We start from the raw sequence: 18,556 nt of genomic DNA on the forward strand, positions 1-18,556 counted from the left end.
CAGCACTTTGTGAGGCTAAGGCAGGTGGATCACCTGAGGTCAGGAGTTTGAGACTAGCCTGGCCAACATGATGAAACCTCGTCTCTACTAAAAATACAAAAATTAGCCGGTTGTGGTGGCACACGCCTGTAATCCCAGCTACTTGGGAGGCTGAAGCAAGAGAATCACTTGAACCCAGGAGGCAGAGGTTGTGGTGAGCCAAGATTGTGCCATTGCTCTCCAGCCTGGGAAACAAGAGCAGAACTCTATCTCAAAAAAAAAAAAAAAAAAAAAAAAGAAAGAAAGAAAGAAAGAAAAATTGAACCTTATAATGAAAAAAATGATTCTCTTTTCAATTGCATTTTAAACTCTCTGGTTGAGTCAAGGAAAGTTTCAGTTTGGTGCTTACAGATCTTGACTACCTCTGTACTACTTACTCATATCTATATCAAGAGACAGAAGTGAGCGAAGGATAGTGGCATGGACTTTGAGGTGCAAGGGAAGCCCAGGGAGATGGGAAGACACTGGGGTACGCCCAGGGACAGAGGGCTGCTGGGACCCCATAGAAGGCCTTGCGTGGGGGAAGACGGCCTTGGCCTCTATTTTGTGGGAGTGGGTTTCTGGTTTTTGTTTTGGTTCTTTCTCCTGGCACTCTCCTTGGTCCAGTAGAGTTTTAGAAGGATAAGTAGTACCTGCCAATGTGTGCAGGATTTCTTTTTTGGGGTGATGAATAAACAAGATAAACAGTAATTCCTAGGTTACCCAGTTCAACTCCTCAGTTTGCAGAAGAGGGAACTGGGGGCTGCAAGGGGACAGGACTGGCCATGACCGGATTGGAACCCAGGTCCCCTGGCTCCGCGTCCATTACTCACCCACCCTGCCTGCCTCGCCCTCCACCCTGCCTGCCTCACCCTCCACCTTGCCTGCCTCACCCTCCACCCTGCCCTTCAAAGTATAGTCTAGCTTTCCTTAGAACCTTGCTGGTCATGTGTTGGGGCTCCTTGGTCCTGTCGGAAATTGGCTCTGGCCAGCTTAGGCCAAAAAAGAGGTTTCTGGAGTAAAGGTCTGTAGGGCCTGAAACCAGGTCCAGGGAGGGGTAGAGCGGCCAGGCAAAGTCATCAGGTTCTGGGGAGCTCAGAGGCAACTCTGTTGTGGTCACTGTGCTCAACAGAGCCCTGGAAGGCACAGAGCCCTCCTTGGCCTCCTTCCCAGAAGCCAAGGATGCCAGAGCCCAGAGTGTCCTGCACTCCTTGCCCTTCTTCTCGTGCCCCTCAGAGAATAGCACCTGCTTTGTCGGCCACCCACCAGGACCCTGAATTAGTTCTGGACAACGCTCCAAAACAGAGCCCTGGACAAGGGGGTTGCTCTCCCAGAGGAAGGAGGGGAGTGGCTGGCATTTCATGAGGACCCCATGTGCCCATCCCAAGCGTGAAGAGAGCAGAGGAGGCAGATGCTGTGCCACAAGGATGTCCCACGGACTGACCCGTGCAGAAGCAGATGCTCCAGGGGTCAAGAAGCATAGAGGAGGAACCAGAGGAGATGCAGCGCGAGGACAGCTGTTTCCCAACCCCACAGACTGCTCCTGCCTGCTGGTGTCCCATTCAGAAAAGTGGAAAAGTCAGTATGTGAAATCCTCTGGGATGCTGAATGGTGAAGGAGCCCACAGTGGTGAGGACAGAGTGGCTCAAATCCCACTCAATGATATATCCCACTCCTGAGGGGTCCAGCCGCCTTCCAAGAAAGCTCCCAAGGTTTTTAGGACCTCCCTAGGGAGCTGTGAGGGACAAGAGAGAGCCCAGGCAGGCTCTGTGAGGAGACACCCTGGGAGCTGCAGTCCTATGCAGCTCATCCTGTGAGACCATCGTTCCTAGGCAGCTCTCAGAGCTTGGGAGGCTGCCTGGCCATTGCCCCGCTGCCCAGCAGAATCTTCCACATTCATTACCAAAAGGAAGAAGGCTAGAAAGAATCGTGGAGTTAGAATACTTTCAGGAATGGGAATCTTAGCAGATGCCAGCATTTGGGGCACTCCTTTGGCGTGTGCCCATGCTGTGTGTGTATTTCAGAGGGAGGTGAGATTGAGGGCCGCAGGTCCCTGCTGCCTTGTCCCTTGGCGAAGTCTGGGTTCCTCTGCGCATGGACCTTTGTGCTTCCTCTGCTTTGTGCTTTCTATACTTGATTGTCACCACTGCAATCTTGACACACACCTGACAGTCTGTGCCAGAGGTTGACAAGGTTGAGTGACAGACCAGGTCCCAGTCATGCACAGGTGGGAGACTGTTGATGCCTGCAGCTGTGGCTTCCATGGGAGGGGCAGTAAGGACCAGCCAGCCTGGGAGCTCTGCAGAGGGGAAGAGGATGCATGCTTGTGTTTCCCATGAACCCCTAACTTTCAGGGTGTCCGTGGTTGAATACTTGAAAATTCAAAGTAACAGAGGAGAGCTGTTAAGACTTTGGATCTTTATAAATTTTTAATTTCTAGTTGCCATTTGTAGTTACTTTACCATCAATCCAACTGCAAAGGAACAGGTTCTATAGACAGATGAGGCAGGGCAGGCATTGTATAACTCACCAGGATCTGAATGCTGACAACTTGATTTGATGACTCAGGTACTGCCAGGTTCTGAGCCCCTGTGGTGGCACCTGAGGGTCTGGGACAAAGCCCTCCCCATGATCCTTCCTCTGTCCCCCAGGGGAGAACCTGATTGGGTTTGCCAGACATCCACAGACATCAAGAGCAGAGCAGGACTCACACTGAGAGCTGTGTGGGGGGTCAGGGTGCCAGTCTTTCCGCAAGACCCCAGGCTGGACAGCAATGGGACACACAGGCCACCAGCAGGCTCCCAGCTGAATGTGCTTCAGCTTAGTGTGCTTCAGGAGGTTCTTTCATATTTATTGAGTGGGGAGAGGAAACTGATTCTAATTAATAAAAATTACATGTAAAAACAGATACACTTGCCACTGGCAGCAAGAAAATCAAAGTCCTGGAAAAAAATGCAGCAAAACATGGCTCACATTTTGTGCCTTGCTCTCCCGTCAATTTTCTTCTGTTTTTTAGACAGATCATTCCTGGGATGCATACTAAAGTGTTGGAAAATCAGGGGATAAAATGATCTCTGCTTCTTTCGTGAAGTGCCCCCTGCCCCAAGCATTATTCTGGCCCGTGGTCTTGGCAGGATGTCAGCTGATGGTCTCGGGTGGTCAGCCCTTGGTCTCAGAGCAGGTACCACCATATTCTTCAGTACAGCATGTGTGTGTGCATTGCACAGTAGTCAACAGAGATGGACGGGGCTGGGGAGCATGTCAAGCGTCTCTGAGAATGCCATCGCTTGGAGGCCTCTGGCTGGGTGAGGAAGTCTGAGCCCAGGCCCTACTTCAGATGGACCCCAGTGTGCTCCCACGCCCTCCGGGGAGTCGCCTGCAAGGGTGCCCTGCCAGGAAGCAAGGCCCAGGGTAGTATCAGATGGAGTCAGTGCCATTGAATCAGCCCAGTGATTGTCCTCAGGGAGGCAGCCAGGGAAGGGAGCCTGACCCCCAGTGGGCAGGGAGACCCCAAACTGTCTCCCAGGTTGCGCCAGCCAGAGGGTACTGCCCCTCACCAGGCTGAGCCTGGCCTCAGTGTCACACTAGGCTCCTCCAGAATAACCCCAGAGCCTCAGGACTTTGGCATCAATGGCTCCTGGCCTGGGCTGCAAGCTCCCCCAGAAGAAGAAGGGGCTGCCCTAAAGGGTCCTCAAGCCCCAGTATCCTGCCCTAATTGGCCCAATTGGCCCAGTCTGGCCCAGGGGCCTATCTGGGAGATGCCCTTTCCACATAGGTGTGGGCTCAGATTCCTAAAACTGTGTGTCCCTAGCAGGCCGTCTGCCCATCTGGGCCTCAGTTTCCTCATTTGGAAAGTAAGCTGGCTGGATGACGTCGCATGGGTGGAGGCATGGCCTGGTCCTCAGTGGCTCACAGGCTGCATATGCTCCTATGTGACTGTGCACAGGAAGGGACAGCCAGCCTCATACACAGGCGAGTCACTGGACGCTTGGGGAGCTTGGCACCTTGCCTGAGGTCACCTGGCCAGACAGAAAGGGTTCCAGGAACTCAGACTTCACACTCCAGGACAGCTTGCCTACTGCTGCCCCAGGGTTAATTCCTGCCCTTCCTCAAATGAGTTTCAGTAATAAGATGGATTTGCGGCACCAGCCCCTATACCACACACCGGGACCGTCAGTGCTGGGCCCTCCCACTCCTGCGCTAGTAAACACTGTCCCCCCATGCCAGTGGACAGGGACGGCTGTGGCCTCCCCACCAGCCTGCTCAGTGCCTCCCTTAGAGGATGTGGCCTGTAGCTTTGGGGTCATCGGTTCATTCATCTCACAGGCATCTGCTGAGTCCCTGCCAGGCATGGTTGGGCCCTGAGACCCAGGAATGAGTCAGAAGCGTGGGACCTGCAGGTTTCCCACCCCCGTTCCCTCTCCTTCCACAGCCCTGGTGACCTCCTTCCCCGACCCCTGTCTTGCTCCGGTAACTCTGGTTCCCGCTGCCTCCTTGGCCTCCTCCCCAGATGCCAAAGATGCTGGAGCCCAGAGTGTCCTCAGCTCCTTGCCCTTCTTCTCGTGCCCCTCAGAGAACAGCACCTGCTTTGCCAGCTACCCACCAGGACCCTGAATTAGTTTTCTGTGGCTGCTGTAAGGAACTGCTTAAAACAGCAGCAATTCATTCTCTCACAGTTCTGAGGCCGGAAGTCTGAAGTCAGTATAACCTGGCCCAAATCCGGTGTCAGCAGGGCCTTGTCCCTCTGGAGGTTCCGGGGTATGGGGGGGAAACTTCCTGGCCCCTGGCAGCTCCTGGGGGCTCCCAACATTTCTTGGCTTGAGGCCACATCGCTCCAATCTCCAAGGCTGGTATGTGGCATCCTCCCTCTCTGCCCATGGCCTCGTCCTCTGTGTATCTGCCTAATCTCCCTCCACTCCCCCAAATAAGGAAGTGGGCAAGCTACTGCACTCAGGACTCAGCCATCCCCAGAGCTGACCTAATCACACCTGCAGAATCCTTTTCCACCATGTCCACTACCATCACAGCTGCCAGGGATGGGGGCCTGGGTAACTTTGGGGGCCAGTTTTTTAGCCAGCCACAGACCTGGACGCCCACCTGGGTGCTGCCTCCTCCCTCCCATCTGAACAGGATCTACCCCACCACAGTCTGTCCGTGCTGTGCCTCAGCTCCCGCAGACCTGCCATTTGTCCCTGCCATTTGTCCCATGCTCTGGTCTGGACCACTACCCCTCTCCCAGATGCCTGCAGCTTCTTCCCCTCAGGACCCCAGAGCCATTTTTGTTCCACAGCCCATTTCCCCAAGAAACCCTGGGCTGCCTGCAACCCTCTCTCACTGGCCCCCTGAGTGACAGGCCACCCGGCACTGTGCCCTTGATGCTCCTGTCCACCCACCTGGTCAGCTCTTCCCACCAGCTGTGCTCCATCCGCCTCCCCAGCCCTGGCATGTGCACTTTCCCCTGTCTGGAGCACTGATCCTCTCCATGATTCTGCCTGGCCAGCACAAAGGGTTTCGGTGGGTTTGGGTAGATGTCACCTCCTGCGGGAGGCCTCCTTCATTCCTGAGCCAGGCCTGATGCTGGGCTTGTGTTCCTCCAGGCCCTGCACTTCCACCAGCCCCTGCCTGTTAGCAGCACCGAGGCTTCCTGGTGGAGGGCCTGTGTCATCCACTGGCTTCTGAGGGCCCTGGCTGAGTGTGCTGCGGCACATCTCCATCCTCCCTCAATATACTTGACGCTAGGGTTAGCCATCAGCAGGCCCTAGGGGGGACACTGAGTGCACCTTGGTCACAGAGGCTCCTAGCCAGTGACAATGCTCACCAAGCACCTCAGGGGCCAGGGAGAAGGAGGGCAGCTCCTTTGCCACTCTGATCCCTGCCCCAGCCAGGATGATGATGTGGCAGAGGCCATTCAAGTTACTTTTCTGCACTTCCAGATGGCAGATGCCAGGGGCTGCCCACTGGAAGGCACACTCCTGACTGGACAGGGGGCCCTAGCCAGTGCCAGCTAAGCTGGAGCATGGGTGGGTGCTGGAAATGCCAGCTTTTTTGATTTTCAAGAGAGTATGGAAATCTGATTGTTTATGTGAACTCTCCTGTTTCTTAAGTTTGAGCAACTAATTCAAGCTTTTAAAATCCCCTGCATGGGTCATTAAGCGTGTACGCTAACGGAAGCACTGAAGGCTGGACACAGTGTGAGCTTTCAGCGTGAGACCTTGGTTTACGGATAATGGACCAAAAGATAAAAGCGTGGGAGCTGGAGTGACCATGGGGCAGGTGGACCTGGCAGTGCCAGCAGGCTGGATGGCAGGGGAGGGCAGGGGAGGTGAGGGGGGCTGCATCAGGCCTTGAAGAGAGAACACAGGTTTACCAGATGGCCAAGTGGGGGGTGGGGTGGTGGGGGAGGGAGTGGGAATTCCTAAGTTGATGGCATGGTGGGTTCAAGGGCTGGGGGGCTTGGCAGGGTGCACACAGCCCAGTGAGGAGTATGGGGTGTGTGAGCCACTGGGGGCCAGGACGGCAGGGCAGGCCAACAGCCTGAATGCCAGCCTACAGACAGCCTGAGTCCCAGCAGAAATGAGAACCCAGCGAGGAGTTTGCAGCAAGGGAGGGTGCTGGCTGCCCTTGGGCGTGGCAGGGGCATCTACAGTTTAGCTGCCTGTAGAGTCTGGGCTGGTGGCTGACACAGATGGGGGAGACATGAGGGGGGCAGTAGGGACTGACTGGAGCCAGCTGCAGGTGCGTGTGTTCCATCCAAGACCTGCTGTGGTCAGAGCCTGCGCCTTCTGAGGAAAGCTGGAATTCCATGTTCGAGACATGGAATCCATCATTCTGCGTGTTGGCTTCAGAGACATGGAATTCCATGTTCAAGACATGGAATCCATCATTCTGTGTGTTAGCTTCAGAGACATGGAATTCCATGTTCAAGACTTGGAATCCATCATTCTGTGTGTTAGCTTCAGAGACATGGAATCCATCATTCTGCGTGTTAGCTTCAGAGACATGGAATTCCATGTTCAAGAAATGGAATCCATCATTCTGTGTGTTAGCTTCAGAGACATGGAATTCCATGTTCAAGACATGGAATCCATCATTCTGTGTGTTAGCTTCAGAGACATGGAATCCATCATTCTGCGTGTTAGCTTCAGAGACATGGAATTCCATGTTCAAGACATGGAATCCATCATTCTGCATGTTAGCTTCAGAGACATGGAATCCATCATTCTGCGTGTTAGCTTCAGAGAGATGGAATTCCATGTTCGAGACATGGAATCCATCATTCTGCGTGTTAGCTTCAGAGACATGGAATACATCATTCTGTGTATTAGCTTCAGAGCTTTAAAAATATTGTTCAGCCCAAATGGAACATGTCTGTGGGCAGATCAGTCACTGGCTGATCGTTTTCACCTTTGTCGTGGACTCTGGGCTCCTGGGAGCAGGGGTAGCACTTGGCTGCCACTTTGGTAGGTGCCCTCCTGGGGACACGCACAGGCCCACAGCCACACTTGAATGTTTTCAGGCTTCTCTGGAAGGTTACAACTTTATAAACACAGTAATTTTTCTGAAAGCAGAGAGGGTTGGCATACAGGGGTGGGACGACCCAGGCAGAGGCCCTTTCCTAAACAGGGTGGAAGAGGATGGGGGCCCTCTGGGGCCACACGTTCATTCCCTCCCGCCAGCCCAGGGTTCAAGCTGAGCACTAGCTGGGGTGCAGGGCAGGGTCCTCGGGTGGGAGGTACTGCCCAAAGGGGTCTCCTCGCTGCTCCCCTTCCTTGGTCTGCTCACCTTCCTTGGTGCTAGAAATCTGATTGTCTTGTGTTTGCCCCACAGGCTGGTCTGATCCGGACGGAGGAGGAGGAGTTCTTCATCGAGCCCTTGGAGAAGGGGCTGGCGGCACAGGAGGCTGAGCAAGGCCGCGTGCACATGGTGTATCGCCGGCCACCCACGTCCCCTCCTCTAGGGGAGCCACAGGCCCTGGACACAGGTGAGGCTACTGCAAGTGGGCAGGCTGTGTAGAGAGAGCCCTGGCTGAGGTCCTGGTCCCCAGGGGAGCATCCCGGAGACCCAGGCACCTCTCTGCTCAGCCTGCTGAGGCTGAGCCCTGGTCTCAGTGGCTCAGGAATGGGCCAGCTGCCTGGCTGACTTTAGGGTGTAGCGGGGCTGCTGGGTCTGGGGCCTCTGCTCTGGGTGTATGTGGGTGACAGGCAGCCCAGGCACCTGTGCCTTCAGGTCTGGGGCCTCCGTGGTGCGCTACAAAGGCTGTCCAAGGGTCCATCTTCTAAGGGTGAGCAAGTGCCATGGAGCAGGGGAGGCCCAGACCAGGTCTCAGTCCAGTGCCTGTGTCTCTGAGTCTGCCCACGAAGAGGACTCCGGTGCCCCAGGCAGTGCCTCTCCTGCCTCTGTGTGGCCGTGGTCCCTGGGGTGGTGCCTGTGGTAGGTCCCAATCTTCACCTGGCTGCTCAGGGAGAAAGGCCCTGTGTGCTCTTTCTGGATCCTGGAGGCGTATGCCCCACAAAGACTCTGGAGGTCCTCCCAGCAGCCTCAGCAGTCTCTGCACAGACTCACTGGCTTCTGTCTTTTTCAACTCAGAACCCATGTGTGCTCTGGGCCCTGAAACGTGAAAGGAGCTGCCAGGTGGCCATGGTGACAGTTCCTAGCTGTCGCCTTAGATCTGGCCTCACTGTGCCAGCCCACACCTCCCTGCATCCCCCAATCTCTGGTCCTGGATTATGGTGAAGCCAGGGTCGGGGTCTGATGTGGTTCTGCAGGCTCATAGTTCTCAGGGTCCCCCATGTGGTCAGGGCCGCCTGGCCTTGGGGAGTGGGAAGCTGTGAACTCAGCCCTCGGCCTCCAGTCGCCCAGAGTCAGGCATACCTGCATGTTCACAGAGAGTGCTGCAGGGGCCTGAGCTGGGCCAGCCCCCGGGCTGTGATTGACTGAGCTACTCCTGTCACTCCACAGCAGCCCTGCCTCATTTACTGTAGGTCTCTCTCACTTCCTAGCTTAACAGATAAATTTGGTACAGCCTGGCCAGGGCACAATTCTAATTTCATGAAATGGCATCAGATACCTTTGCAAAGAAATTGGTCCATCAGGAAGCACAATGTGCTCTGGAGCCAATCAGCGCAACCAGTGGCCCTTATTCCCTGGTGACAAATCGGCACCTGCTATGCTGCAGGCAGCTGGGCCACCGGCCACTGCCTGCCCAGCCTTTTCTGTCTGTAGTCTCAGTCTCGACTACCCATTCCCACCATTGGGCTATTCTGCAGGAAAAAAGGGGAGTAGTCAAGGAGGACAAACATAAAATGAGGCTGAGCAAGTGCCCCAGACCTTGGGTCAGGGCCCCAGTTTTGCTCCTTGCTAGCCTGCAGCCTTTAGGCAAGCCCAGTGGGGGTTGCAACCCCTGTGTCCCCGAGAGCTCAGGGGCTGGCCACTTGGTGCTGTGGGCTTGGTGCTTCTGGGCTGGCCTCTCCTGGAAGATTCACAGTGGTTCTGGGGGCCTCTGCTCAGGCAGGGTGAGCTGGCTGGATGCCCTTGGTCACGTCTCTGATCCCAAATTCCATATGGCACTTGTCTTCTTGAACATGGCAGCCCTTCAGCCCACAGCCTGGCCGGCCTTGCCTTATTTTCTGGACTTCTGCTGGTGTTTGGCATCTTCTACTGAATCTTCCCTCCACCCCGACCCCCAATCCACATATCTTTAATGAGAACTTGAAATTCAGAACACAGGAAAGGAATTTCAAACTCAGAATAAGCCCAGAAACCATTGGTCTTAGAAGATGCTGGGTGAGGCCAGCTGCCAGGTCAGGGGTGAGGCTAGGCTAGAAGGTGCGGCTTTGGTAATGGGCTGTGGGGGAGGAGCTGAGCCTGTCCAGCCTGAACTCTAGGCCTCGGGCCCAGGCTGCAAGCCCGGGGTCTCCAGCTGAGAGCCCAAGCTGTGGGTATGGGCGTGGGTCTGGGGCTATAGATCCAGATCCCAGGCCTGGGGGCTGGGGCCAAGTCCCCTATGCCAGATGTTCCTGTCTGGTGTCGGCATGACCCTGTGTGAGGGGCTCGGGCCTTCAACGAGCTAGCCCCTGCTCCACGCATCTAATCATTCCCATGCAGCCCTGGGCTGAGGTGGACACTCTGGCTGGAAGGGCACCAGACACAGTGAGTGCTGGAGCTGGGTGGAGGGCCCACGGTGACCTCAGGTGTCCAGCTTTCTATCTGCCTGGGCCTTTTCAGGGCCCAGTGGCAGCTGGGAGATACATATAAGCTGTGTCCTGTGGCCAGGCATGGTGATGGGCACAACCTGCCTGGCACAGAAGTCCAGGACCTGGGTACAAGGCTGTGTGTGTGTGTGTGTGTGTGTGTGTGTGTGTGTGTTTGTGTGTGTGTAGGGGACCCTTTCTTCTTGTGAATTCTGAGAGAACCCTGATATATCAGTGAGGCCCTGGTGGAAGCTGGCAGGAGATGCTGGCTGGCAGTTTCTTCCTGCCTCCCCAAAAGCAACTTCTGGAAGTGACTGTGAAGCACCCTGCTCTTTATCAGTGGGATGTTCTGCAGGGAAGGTGACACACCTACCCTGGGTGTCCCAGTGTGGGGCGGGCACCTGTCTGGGTGACAGGATCTCCCTACAGGGCTGGGGATGCCTCTTCCTCAGGGTTGCTGAGACCGATGTCCTGTTTTCCTTGAGAAGCCCACGGGCTGCCCAGGGTAATCTTAGGGGCCCATGGAGCCTAAAGGAGTCATTTTCACTAATAGTCCCTGTCATCCAAGATCAGTTGCTGGGTTGCAGATTGCCTGGGGAAACAGATGAAAAATGACAGTTTTTACACATTTCACAGACTCAGGCAGTAGGTGAGTGTGTGCGTTGGGCAGCTTAGGCATACCAGTGTCACCCTCTGCTCAGGAGAGGGTGTTAGGAGGGGCAAGGGGGCGAAGAAGTGAGGAGGGTCCTTTTCTCTCCTCTCCAGCCATGCCTGCCTTGGCAGAAGGGTCCTGCTCAGTGCTGCTGGCCTGGGAGCCTGGCCAGGACCAGAGGCAGAGCTCTGAGGCTGGGTGGCCTTTTGGCAAGAGGTGGCTGAGGTGCTCCCCAGACATTCTGACAGGTGTCTGGAATCCCTGTTCTCTGCCCTTCCCAAGACCAGCTCTGTGCCCAGGGACCCTGTGCTGGGGTGCAGAGGTGGGTGCCCTGGGGCACTGTCCTCTCTTGTGTGCGAGCATCTCATTGTGTGTGGGGCTGTTGAGGAGGGAGCACCAGGGAGCTTGAAAAAATAGAAATGTTCATATGGTTTGTCTCTCTGTCTCCACGTGAATCTCATCTTGTAACTCCCATAATTCCCACATGTTGTGAAAGGGACCCAGTGAGAGATGAATGAGTTATGGGGGTGGGTCTTTCCTGTGCTGTTCTTGTGATAGTGAATGAGTCTCATGAGATCTGATGGTTTTAAAAACAGAAGTTGCCCTGCACAAGCTCTCTCTCTCTCTCTCTTGCCTGCTGCCATGTGAGATGTGCCTTTCACCTTCTGTCATGATTGTGAGGCCTCACCGGCCATGTGGGACTATAAGTCCAATAAACCTCTTTCTTTTATAAGTTGCCCAGTCTCAAGTATGTCTTTATCAGCATTGTGAAAACAGACTAATACAAATGTATTCTCTCACAGCTCTGGGGCCAGAAGTCTGAAATGAGTCTCACTGAGCCAATATGAGCAGGGCTGTGCTCCCTCCAGAGGCTCCAGGGCAGAATCTGTTTCTAGCCCGTCCCAGCTCCTAGGGGCAACCAGCCTCCCTTGGCTTGTGTCCACATCATGCCAATCTCTGCCCCTGGGTCATATTGCCCCTCCTCTTCTGTCGGTATCACTGTGCCTTCGCAGAGAAGCCAACCCTGATGCTGACACTGGGGGCCTGTCTTAGCCTTCCAGATACTGAGCTTGAGATTCTATGCAGGTTGCCACACAGTGAGAAAGATCCCGAGTCATGCGTTGGGCATCTGGTCTCTGTTTCAGACACATAGTGCCATCTGCAGAAAGTCAAGACAAGAGCTGCAAACTCAGAGGCTTGCAGGGCCTGCCAGGCAATGCCAACAAGGATGGCGGTGGAGGAAAAAAAGATAATTGCACCCACCCTCGGCCTGGCTCATTTCCTTCCTTTTGATAGAAACATGGACAACCAAGAATACACCTCCACTAAAAACAAACAGCAGCAGGAATGCAGCCACACATGGTGTCCGGCCCCGGCCTTGCCATGGGCACAGGGCATCTGGGGGACCCTGCACGGAGGGACAGCCCCTCCTCAGCTCCTGTGACTTCAATCTGGTAGAAATGTGGGTCTGGTGCAGCTGAACATCCTATCAAGAGAATCTAGATATCAGAATTTTTATGTGAACTTTCCTGATGTTAAAATGTGGCTTCAAATTTCTGGAAAGAGAGGATGAACAGAGAGGGCTCCCGGAATCCCGCACTGAGGTGCTGAACTCAGTGCGTTGGTGACAGCTGACTTGGCAGGGCCCAGGTCAGCCCAGGAACAAGAGAGCCCCTATCACCCAGGAGAAGCCCAGGCCTCAGGGGCCTGGGAAGTCACTCAGGAAGTACCTGGCTGGAGACACAGAGACAGGCCCAGGCACAAGGACGCTGGCCAGGTCCAGGGCTCAGGCTGTAAATCCAGCCAAAGGCCTCTTTCCACAGAGGCCATCACATCAGCTCTCTGCCTCCAGCCCTGCACACCCAGTGGGAGCTCTCATGCCTGGAGTCCCCTCCCATGCCCACTATATGGACCAATCACAACACAGCCCCCCATCGGCCACCTGTGCTTTCTGTGATACAGAGGCGGAAGCATCCTCTGTCCACCTCTGTGGGCTGCTTTCCCAGGGCTCCCCCGGCCTGGCTTTGGGACAGAGGAGGGGCAAGTGCTTCCCATCCTGGGGAACTGCTACCAGGCTGCTGTGCCGCATGCCCCGCTGGGCTGAAAGAAGAGAAGTCAGACAGCTCTGTGCCAGTGACCTTGGCTGCCTCCACCCCAGAGGTGCCAAGCTTCTGCCCGCTGATGTCAGGCTGCAGTGTCCTCCCTGATGAGCAGAGGAAACACAACACCAAGGGAGCCTCTTGGACACCAAGGGAGCCTCTTGGCCTTGCTGTGCCGAGGAACGCCCACCAGGGGATAGAGGACAGGCGCCAGCGCTGGGCAGCTCTTCCATGTGGCTGAGCATGGCTGCCACCTGCAGCCCACAGCCAGCCCTTCCCCACCAGGCCAGGAAGAGCCCCTCCTGACCCAGTCTCCACCCTGTTACTTTGCCTTGAGTTGGGTAGTTTTCCAGGCTGCAAGGGGAGAGTGGGCACAGGAGGAGACCTCTGGCCTGAGAGCATCCCCTGGGTGTGTAGGGCCCAGGGCTGGAGGCAGAGAGTTGATGTGGTGGCCTCAGCCCTGGGTCCTGCACACCCAGGGGACACTGCAGCCTTGAATGACCCAAGGTGGGGAAGGCGCCCTCCAGGCAGCAGGCAGCTGGCAGCTACCACAGAGTCTGACCAAGAGTTGTGTGTTTCAGCAAGCTCATGCTGGTTGCAATGTGAGGGAGGCAGTGTGGGGGGCTGGAGCAATGGGATGGGGGAGAGAGGAGCTCTGTCCCAGCAGGCCACAGGACCAGGGAGCAGGCGAGACTCATTCACTCAGGGGCAAGCAGGTAGCCAGTCCGCTGATGCAGAAGATGTGAGGCCGGGCCTGGTGAGGGCAGGGGGTCCCAGGATGGGGCAGGAGGGCTGTGTGCTTTGTTTCAGGGGGTGCAGATTTGCTGAATGCCAGGTCAGGGAGCCTTTCTGCCCTGTGGCTGTTGATATCCATCTCAGCTTCCTGCGGCTGCTGTAACAAGTTACCCATACCTTAGTGGCTTAAAACAGCACACATGTATTCTCTCACAGCTGTGGAGTGCAGAAATCCGAAATAGGCTTTTAGGGGCTAAAATCCAGGTGTTGGCAGGGCTGCTTCCTTCCGGAGGCTCCAGGGCAGAATTCCTGGCCTCTCCCAGCTCCTGAGGGCTGCTGGCCTTCCTTGGCTTGTGGCCACATTGCTGCAGTCGCTGCATCCCTGGTCGCTGGCTTCCCCTCTTCTATATCCAGCTCTCCTTCTTAGAAGGACACTTGTGATTACATTTAGGGCCCTCTGGGACCATCCAGGTTACTCTCCGCATCTCCAGATCCCTAATTTAAATCCCTAATTTATATGCAGAGTCTTTTCTGCCATATAAAGTAATGGTCACAGGTTCTGGGAATTAGGAGGTGGACATGGGGGTCATGATTCAGCTGATGTGTCTAAGTGTTGAACCTTGGGTCCTAAGGGAGAATGGAGAGAGGCCTTTGGCTGAATTTCAGGCTGAGCCCTGGACCTGGCCAGCGTCCTTGTGTCAGGACCTGTCTCTGTGTCTCCAGCGAGGCACTTCCTGAGCAACTCCCCAGACCCTGGAGGCTTGGGCCTCTCACGTGGTGACAGGGGCTCTCTCGTCCCCAGGTTGGCCTGGGCCCTGCCAAGCCACTGTTGCCGACTCACTGAGTTCAGCGCCTCCGCGCTGCCGGATTCCTGAAGCCCTCTCCCTTCATCCTCCTTTTCCACCCCGGGCTGTGCCTACAGCCCAGGCCCCAGGAAACCCCAGGAGAAACAGTGATTGTGAAACCCGAGGCGGCTCTGGGAGGCGTGCTTCAGGGCTGAGCGCACCCTTGGCAGACGCCGCGGCGCTCCTGTCCTCGTGCGGACTGGGCCCTTGGGATGCTGTTGGAGATGCCAGTGTGGTGATGTGGCCCACGCGGAAGGGGTGGGCGGGGGCCGGCGCTGGGAAAGCCAAGGAGGCTGCACATTCTCCAGGCTGGAGTTGCCTGAGGTCAGGCGAGGAGAGCAGGAGGAGCCAGCTCCCAGGCCTGGCCTGCTTTCTTGCTGGGGTCTGCTGCTCAGGAGCCCTGCCCTGTAGACGCTTCCCACCCCCTGGGCTGCAAAAGCAGAAGCGAGGCTTGCAGTCCCAACAAGGGCTCAGCACCCCATTATCCCGCAGGGGAGACATGCCAGGGTATGCTCCCCCTCCATGGCGTCTGGGCCTGGCACTCTGCCTGACAGCCCCTCACGTGCACAGCTCCTCCCCTGCGTCTCCATCTCCGACATAAATTTAGTCCCTGCGTCTCAGGCCTGCCCTTCCCCCGCTGCCTCTCCCCTCCCAACAAGGGTTCTGTTTCATGGGTGGAGCTGACCAGGTGAATGTGGCTGGCAAGGGCCTGGATCTTTGGTGGAGCACCGTGGGAGGGGGGTGACAAGCGGGATCTGGAAGATGGTGGCCTTGGCCCCGGCTTGGCTGCAGCCCCAACTCAGGTACAGGGGACAGCTCTTGAAGACTGGCCAGTGGTTCTGAGGAGCTGCATTAGGAAGGGCTGCTCCCACGGCTGCTCCCAGCACGAGGTGGGTGGATGGGTGGGGTGGGCAGGGGGCAGTTTGGTGCAGGGGTCAGTGTGCCCAGCTCCACCTGGCACACTGTTGTGCCAGCTCACTGAGGGGCCACGGCAGCTTACCCAGCCTCTTGAGGTCTCAGTGTCTTCTGCTATACAAGGTGCAGTGGCACGGGGCTGTTGGAATTACACAGGACCCAGGGCACCAGCCCTGTGCTCACTGCGGCACTTGCTGAGGCTCTCCAGCCTCCTTTCCCTACTCGGCCTCCGGTCTTCCACAGACACAATGAACTGATACTTTCTTTCCTTCCCTTGGATCTGTGTTAGGAATGTCATCCAATGAGCTTTTCTGGTTATCACCATGCAAGGTAACCATGCCTGGCAGGCAGACAACACACAGCTCAGGGGTGAAGCTGTGATCTGCTCAGAGGGGCATCTGGCGATGGATTAGCAGCTGTGGGCTGGGCACGCCCTCTCTTTTGAGTTCCCCAGCACAGCAGAGGCAGGCTCCTGGGAGAGAGGCGATGGTTCCAGGGCAATTTTTCATGTCGGTGACATCTGCGCCTAGGATGTAGGAGCCTGCTGGCTGGGGCGAGGTTGGGGCAAGGAGCAGTGGCATCAGCTTTGGACCCAGGCGAGGCTCCTTTCATGCCCTGGGAGCCCCATGGATGACTGTGAAAGAGACACGGGCATAATGGGGGCAAAGGGACTGCATCCCATGGTGGGTCCCCAGACAGAGGCCTCTTGGGGATAGAGAAGGGTGGGGCGACAGGTGAGAAGTGTTGGGCACCAGCATCGGGGCTGCAGAGGCAGCTGGAGAGATGTCTGAAGGGGACAAGAAGCTCTTCCCCAGCAGCAGCGAGGACAGGCCTGGCTCAGAAACTGCATCTGGGCCCGAGGTACAAACTCTGCCAGTTCGTGCCAGCCAGAGGCCTCTGAAACAGGCCCCATCTCCTCTCAGAATTCTCTTCAGGTCGGCCGACACATCAGCCAGCTCCAAGCCTGAAATATTTTCTATAAAAATTTTCAATTTTCTTTGACCCATTTCTCTTTGAAATTAATCCCAGGCAGCGCTGTGTTCTGGGCCCTGGAGGAGCTCTGGGCTGGGGAAAAGGTCGCTCAGTCAGGTAGTGCTGGTGTCTGCCGCCCCTCTCTCCTGGCTCCATTTTTCTCTCCTGTCTCACCCCCTTTTGTGTGCCTGTGCACATACACATTTGGAACATGGGCTGGATTCTTTGGCTGGGATGTCTCTCTCAGAGCTCTTGACTTGGCCCCATTGGCCTGGGCTTGTCCTGGGATGTAGGGAGCACCATGAGCAAAGCTGGTAGAGAACCTGGCCAGGAGCACAGCTGGCGCCTCCCACACCTCCCATCCCCACCTGGCAGGATGGTGGTGCACACCCAGAGAGAGCTGGCAGGGCAGGACAGGACAGGAGGTGACCTGGGTGCTGGGCCTGGGGGCTGGTGCTGGTCTGGTTGGGAAAAGACTGGGCTCCTGAGTGCCATGCGGGTTCAGTAATGCCCAATAATAATGCTGTTCCCCAAGTCATAGGAGGAATAATAGCATTAGCAGCTCTACTGCTTAGGAGGAGACTAAGACTCAGAGAGGGAACTTTGCCGGCTGCCCCGAGCGTGTTCTTCTTCATTCATTCCTCACGTTCCCGATATGGGTCCATTGTGTGTCTGGGGCAGGACTAAGGCCGGGGTTGCAGCTGCAGAGGAGCCTGATCCAGTCCCTGCTGTCTGGGCTCACAGCCCAGCAGGGAAGACCCAGTGAGCAAATGCTTGCAAACAGTGGAGTATCCCGTGAACACAGTAAAACAGGGTGAAAGGGCCATGTGAGAGGGCAGGTAAGGGAGGGAGGTGCCCCAGGTTGGTGGTGATGGGAAAGCCCAGCCCCGGGAATGTTCCAGGCAGAGGGAACAGAACACACAGGAGCCCTGAGGCTGGAGTTACCACAGTGTGTCCAAGGGGCAGAAAGAGGAGTGAGTGCCTGGAGCTGAGGACATCACGGGGGAGTGGGAGGCTCGTGGGTCTGGGAGAGATGGGTAGGACTCATCACCTTGAAGGGACAGTTGTGGTGCAGGGTGGGAATTCATTCTCTGTGCAATGGGAGGCCTTTGGAAGGCTTTCAGTGGAGAGGGTGGAAGCAGGGAGGCCTCCTAGTGACAGGTGGCGGTGCCCATGCCAGTGGGGTGGAGCCAGTGGGTTCAGGATGTGTCTGAGGTGGAGCTTCCAGGATGCGGTGTGAAGGAACGAATCAAGGACATGTCCTGCCCCTGAAAGGTGACGTGGCTGGGAGGCTGGCTGGTGGCATGAGGCTGGCTGGGCAGGTATGCTGGTAAGCGTGGCAGGTGAGGTGGCCTGGGCCAAGTGCAGGAGCCAGAATTGGCGCCCAGTGCTCTGACTCCACAGCTGCCCGCTTGTACTGCTCTGCACTGCCCTGGCCCAGAGGGAGGAAAGAAGGGGTACTGAAAAAAGATGCAAGGGTACTGTCTTTCCCAGAAAGGAAAGTGCCAAGGCCAAGACTCATGCGCTCCCAGACTCACAGGGCGGAGACAGGAGCCCCCGATGCAGCTCCACAGGCAGCGAGGCTCTGGGACACACTGGCACCTCCCCTTGCTCCAGGAGGCAGAGGCTGTGCTCTGAGGGACAGGCTGTCAGGTAAACTGTGCGGCCTGTGGTCCCATGGACGTGCTGCATCGTTGCTTCTCTAGCATCACAGGCTCTGCTTCTCCTTACCTGCCACTGTGGGAGGGACCCAGAATGGCCAGGATGAATGGATGCAGGAACTGTGGTCTGCACGTACTGAGGAGTGTGCAGGGTGGGGTGTGTGGCAGCCTCTAGGGCCTTTGCAGGCAAAGCTTTCCTGTCCACCCCAAGGGAAAGGACGAGATGTTCCCCACACAAAAGCTGCCCAGGAGAGCCAGAATGCTCCCTGCCCCTGGTGCAAATTCCTGAAACTCGGGGTGGGGATAGCCTGGGAGCTGACATCAGGGTTTGTTCCTGCAACTAGGTATCTGTTGCTGACCCGGCAGATGGCGGCCTGAACCATCCCAGACGCACCAGAGCCCTGGCCCCAAGCAGCCATCAGGGAGCACTTACTGAGTGAAGGAATGAATTAGGAAATCCCAGCGCTTA

The 18,556-nt window shown here is 56.4% G+C and overlaps 1 protein-coding gene across 1 annotated transcript in view; it reads left to right on the top strand.

Annotated features, from left to right (window-relative positions):
* The window catches only part of ADAMTS2 (ADAM metallopeptidase with thrombospondin type 1 motif 2), a 219,394-nt gene that overhangs the window by 59,069 nt on the left and 141,769 nt on the right, over positions 1-18,556 (top strand). The window contains exon 3 of the mRNA XM_032270494.1: positions 7,846-7,999. Within this exon, the coding sequence (XP_032126385.1) occupies positions 7,846-7,999 (154 nt within the window). The remainder of the gene's footprint in view (positions 1-7,845; positions 8,000-18,556) is intronic.

Source organism: Sapajus apella, unplaced genomic scaffold (genome assembly GCF_009761245.1).
Source record: "Sapajus apella isolate SASKATOON/1434 unplaced genomic scaffold, GSC_monkey_1.0 scaffold211, whole genome shotgun sequence".
Classification (NCBI taxonomy): Eukaryota; Metazoa; Chordata; class Mammalia; order Primates; family Cebidae; genus Sapajus; species Sapajus apella.